At 56.7% G+C, this 5,560-nt stretch overlaps 2 protein-coding genes across 2 annotated transcripts in view; one reads left to right on the top strand and one right to left on the bottom strand.

Annotated features, from left to right (window-relative positions):
* Positions 1-2,280, top strand: part of CFAP73 (cilia and flagella associated protein 73) — a 5,370-nt gene extending 3,090 nt beyond the window's left edge. The window contains exons 6-7 of the mRNA XM_007938275.1: positions 291-449; positions 2,218-2,280. Coding sequence (XP_007936466.1) covers positions 291-449; positions 2,218-2,280 — 222 coding nt within the window. The remainder of the gene's footprint in view (positions 1-290; positions 450-2,217) is intronic.
* Positions 2,281-3,530: 1,250 nt separating this feature from the next.
* DDX54 (DEAD-box helicase 54) overlaps positions 3,531-5,560 on the bottom strand; it is a 17,659-nt gene continuing 15,629 nt past the window's right edge. Inside the window, 2 exon segments of the mRNA XM_042780583.1 lie at positions 3,531-3,763; positions 5,444-5,556. Coding sequence (XP_042636517.1) covers positions 3,531-3,763; positions 5,444-5,556 — 346 coding nt within the window.

Here is a 5,560-nt window from a genome sequence, read left to right on the forward strand (position 1 = left end):
TTTCAGGTTTAATAAACACAAATGTAAAAAGTAGGAGATCTGGTAGCATAGTGCCTAAGGCACGTGACTGCTCACCAGAAGGCTGGCGCTTCAAACCGACCAGCCACTCCTCGGAAGGAAGGTTGGGCAATCTACTTCTGTAGTGATACCACCTGGGAAAGCCAAGGAGGGGTGGCTATGAGCTGGGTTCGGCCCTACGGCAATGGGTTTGAAGTGGAGGGGGATGAGGCCCTAGCCCTCCTGCCGCCAGTTCAGTCCAAAGTGAGCAGGGAGGGGGCGCTATTCACCAGGAATCCAAGTGGATTCAGATCCGGAACACCGCAGCGGAGAAGACCCTGCTCCTGGGGCGGACTAGGATGGCAGCGCTCAACCTGTTCCAGGTAGTGTGCCAGCATCGTAGGCAGCCACCCACCCTGGACCTGGAGGACACGGAGGGGCAGCTGGAGCAGGTGAGGGCCCAAGCACCCCCTCCAAAGAAACATCACAGTGCCGGAGATGCCGGCTGAGTGGCCCTTCTGGGAATTAAGCAGGGCCTTCTGTAGTCCCAGCCCACGGCTCCATCACTGCCTGGGGTACCCTGCTGGGGGCCCTAGGTTCTAGCCTTGAATCTGACAGTGACTCAGGCATCTGCTCTCCAGAGGGAGGTGAAGTCCCCTTGCTGGGACTCAGGGCTCTCCTTGGTGCAGGGCAGGTATCGACAGACCCCACACATTATGCCATGAGCCATTTTCCCTCCCAACGGCTCAGACAAGTGGCAGCACTGAACTAGGAGACTTCCTTTTACGTAACCCCTGACCCTCTCACTCACTCCCTGCAGGACCGAGTTTCGTTATGATCCACAGTGTTTCCATTTAAAGTAGATTGCCAGGTCTTCCTTCCCAGCCTCAGTCTGCACGCTCTGCTGACACCCGCCCCCATGGGGGACCCTGGGGATATCTGAAATACTGGTGCCATAGCTTCCAGCATCACACAGGATACCACAGTACAGAACTGACAAGACAGGTGGTCAGCTGTGCCCCTTGTTGTCATTGCTGTGTGCCGTCAATGCTGACTCACATTGACCCTATTAAACTCACTCCCGTAGAGTCGGAACCAACTCATAGTGATATGTCATTGGGTTTCCAAGGCAGTATCTCTACGGAGGTAGATTGCCCGATTTTCCTTCTGAGGAGTGGCTGGTGGGTTTGAACAGCCAGGTTTCTGGTTAGCAGTCAAATGCCTTAGGCACTATGCTACCAGAGCTCCTAGTGACCCTATAGCACAGAGAATTTCCCAGCAGGGTCTTCAGGGCTGTGAATGTTTTCCAGAAGTTGACTGTCCAGGGACTAGCTGGTGGGTTCAAGTGGTTGATCTTTGGTTAGAAGCCAAGCATTTAACCATTGCTCCACCAAACCAAAACCAAACCCACCACTATCGAGTTGATTCCGACTCAGAGCAACCCTCACTGGGCTTCCGAGGCGGTAAATCTTTATGGGAGTAGACTGCCCAGTCTTGTTTCTGAGAGTGGCTGGCAGGCTTGAATCGCCGACCTTCTGGTTAGCAGTCAGGTGCCTTAGGTACTGTGCTACCAGACCTCGCTATATCACCAGGGCCCTTTAACTATACCTTTCAAACCAAATCCAACCCACTGGCACTGAGTCGGACTCACAGCGACCCTAGTCCTTCTGAAATACTTGCCCATCTCTAGACCTGGACCTCACCCCTTCCAGCAGGGAGCAGCAGCTGGCCAGAGTCCAGTAACTGTTGGATTCTCCTATTATTTTTCCAGTTTTCCCTTATTTAGGAAAAGGTGTGTCTTATCGTTCCCATTTTTGTTGCAGAGAATTTCCTTCTCAGATGTTTATTTAACAGATCCATGGGAAGGGGGAAAGCACAGGGTTGGTTGTAAATTACCCTCATAAATTAGTTAAGTTCTTGTTCTTGGCAGTGGGTCCAAGTTGTTATAAATAAAGAAGCTAATTAAAACAAGTAAAGGAGGGCCAGCCAGAGAGGATGATAGGTCATAAACTAACAAACACCAGCGAATCAATCAAGAGAGAAAAACGTGAACAGATGTAAATGACACCATCTGTGTTAGTGCAGGTGCGTCAGCTAGAAAGCCATAAGGTGTCTGCTAATGAGGGCCATTGAACAGGGATGTCCGGCTCCCAGGGGACAGGAGGTGGATAGCAACTTGGGAGCCTCGATGTGACTTTGGCCACTGTTGGGGTCCCCCAGGTAAAGCTGTTTATCCGGGACCTCTCAGGCATGCTGGCCAGCCTCCCTCAGGCCAAACCATGACCCAGGTGAGTGGCGGGGGAGGAGAGCCCCTGGGGGGCTGCCCCCTGGAGAGGGGGGTCCCACACTTCCTGTGGGGTGAGACTGGGCGGCTCTCCCCTGACGCATTTCTTCACCTGGAAGAGGGGCGAGGGCTGAGCCTGCTCGTGTCGCTGTGGGGCTTACATGACCCCGGCACACACACAGCAAGCACTCAATGGGTGTGACCCACAGTGACAGTGATGGCAAGATACTATGAGAGGGGTGCCAGTCCCTGAGTCCCGCACCCACCACACAGCCTGGTACCAATGAATTACCTCAGCTGTAAACCAGGACTGGAACCATGTCCTCCCTGGAACCTGGCACACAGCAAATTAAATGAGACTGGAGGGAACAAGTGGAAATCCTAGGACAGTGCCTGTCCACAAGGCCCATCCACCGTGGACTCAGGCTGCCTGAGGGCCGTCAAAATCCAGTTGCTGGAGGCCACCCTGGACCTTCCCAGGACCCCAAACAGGAAAGGGGGCTTGGAGCTGGCTACAGGACAGAGAGCAGGCTGTGACCTCGGGGTATGGTGGACAGCGTTAACCCCTTCACAGCCGAAGGTCTGCCAGAAGAGAGCGACTGTGCCCACTGACCCCAGACCCTGCACCCATCCTCCTGTAGTCCCCTCCCCACTGCAGGCTGTCCCGCAGCAGGCAGGGGGGCCCGCTGGCTTTAGGCTCTTCCACCAAGGCAACCGCCTCAGCCTCTCAGCCTGTTTCCTCATCTCCAAAATGGAGACACCAACAGAACCTCCCAGGGGCTGCAGGCCAGGTAGACCTGCTCTGGGCATGCTCACACGCCCCGTGACTCACCCATCACCACTGCAGCTGAGATTTCAGTTCCTGGGTCTCCCCCTTCCACCCCACGGAGACATGGCAGCTGGGTCCACCAGAGGTGCTCGATGAAGGTTTATTACATTTAAAGAACACGTCCCCAGGCTTCAGGCACTCAGCTAAGACCAAGTGGCCACGGCCTCGGGACCTTGCACGCACGGAAGCAGCAGTCGTCAAGCTGCCAGCTCAGGGTGTGGCCTGCCTGCTTTGCTGGCGAGCTCCTGACACCTTCGAGACCCTGCCGCCATGGCCCTACGACAGTCCTTCCTGTGGATCCTGTGGATGAGCACTCCTCACGGAGCCCCGGCCAGTGCCGGGCGCAGGGCCAGGCGTGCCGCACGAGCTCAGGAGGCGTCTGCCGAGGTCCACCGTGCACCGAGGGGCCAGTCCTGCTCCTCACATCCTCTTCCTCATCTTGCCCTTCTTGGACTGGGTGCCCCGGCCGAAGGCGCCCCGTCGTAGCTCCTGGGCCCGATGGCGGTTGCGGGCCGAGAGCTGCTTGAGGCCCCCGCGCTGCAGGAAGCGCATCTTCTGGGCGCGGCGCCGCTGCTTCAGGATCTGCTGCTTGGTCTTGAGCTCTGAGCGCACGTGGCCTGGGACTGTGCCCGGGGTGCGGGGCTGGGACGCACCTGTGGGAGGGACAGGGATTCCGTGAGCTCTACCTCGGACTCGACTCCCCACGTCTCCTCCTCCTCCCAGAAGCCCCCTCTGCTGCCCTCCCACCCCCATGTTCACAGTTGTGGCCCCCGGGTCTGGCACACAGTTGGTACTTAATAAAGGCTTGGCAGTCTAGTATAGTGCTCAACAGCGTGGAACCCTGAGCTACACCTGCTGGGGTTCAAATCCCAGCTGTGACCTCCTGGACCTGGGGCAGATTACTAATGCTCTGTGCCTCAGTTTTCCCATCTGTGAACTGGGAATAACTGCACCTAGTTGGTGAGGTCCCAATGAGCTGTGAACAAGCTAATACACTAACGTGCTCAGAACAGGCCTGAGCCGGGGCATACGCCTCCTAGGTACAAACACAGGGCTGTCCAGTTGATTCCCACTCCGAGCAACCCTCTAGGACAGAGCAGAACTGCCCAGCAGGGTTTCCAAGGCTGTAATCTCTACAGATGGCGCTCTGGCGGCATGGTGCCCAAGACATCTGACTGCTAACCAGGTTAGCAGTTAAACCTGCCAGCTACTCTGCAGAAGGAAGACCGGACAATCTACTTCCATAAAGATTTACTACCTCAGGAACCCGATGGGGGTCGCTATGGTCAGAATCAACTTGATGGCAGTGAGTCTGGTTTGTCTGGTCTTAATCTTTATAGAGCAGACTGTCTGCCCCATCTTTCTCCCGTGCAGCTGTAGCTGGGGGGCTTGAAATGCTGACTTTTGGTTAGCAGGGCCTGGCCCAAGGTCACACTACACATCAGTATCAGAGCAGTCACCAGCCAGGAGGGCACCAGGGAAGCCTGTCCTTCCAGCTCATGGGAGGGCAATTACCACCTGCCCCGACTCCCCTCTTAGTCCTGCTTCCTCTTCCTCTTTCCCTAGCCAGGCCCCTTCCCACCAGTGACCTTTCTGGAGCTCCCGACAGGATCATTAGGGTGGCCCCAGATGTTTCCACCTGGCCAGGGCATGTGACAGGCACCCACACTTCTGGCGAGGATGGACACATGGAGCAGCAGCTGGTCTTCCACAGCAGAGCCCACTCTCACCTCCCAGACCACCCTCAGTGCACTCACGCCCAAAGTGCAGTGTGCTCCACTCAGCAGAAACCAGGGCTGAGAAGTGAGAGTGGTCAGGAGAGGCAGGGCCCACCCGGGGTGGGGGGAGATACACACACACAGACAAAGAGACACAGGACATACAAAATGAAGGCAACAGACGGACCGGACAGAGACAAGGACAACGTCAGAGACAGACAGACCCAGAGAGCTCCTCAGAGAAAGGAGAGGAACCAGACAGAAATACAGAGAAGGAACAGAGACGCGGACAGGAGAACAGAAGCCAAAGGCAAAGCCGCACACAAGGAAGCCCTGAGGAGGCAGGGGGACCCCAGTCAGGAAGCAAACCCGAGGCTGAGGGATGCCTGGGCCCCAAACACCCCACCAGACTCACCTAGGGACACCTGTGGGGATGTGGGTGGGGTCCAAGTGTGTGGGCAATGAAGTGACCCAGGTACACAGGGGTGTACCCCACATCATCAGACACTCCCGGGCTGTGCGACATCAGCACCTACTGCACCCCTCTGTGCCTCAGTTTCCCCATCAGCTTGTCCATGCCTGCCCTGCCCACCACAGTCCCTACCCTGCTCTTACCTTGGCTGCGGCCCCACTTCCCACGTCTTCGCTCGGGGCCTCGCCGCTCAGACGGACCCTCCTCCTCCGGGTCACGATCATCGATCTTGTGTTTCTGTTTCCACTTCTGGTAGCTGC

Source organism: Orycteropus afer, unplaced genomic scaffold, assembly GCF_000298275.1.
Source record: "Orycteropus afer afer isolate SDZICR_OR568_19922 unplaced genomic scaffold, OryAfe1.0 scaffold00048, whole genome shotgun sequence".
Classification (NCBI taxonomy): Eukaryota; Metazoa; Chordata; class Mammalia; order Tubulidentata; family Orycteropodidae; genus Orycteropus; species Orycteropus afer.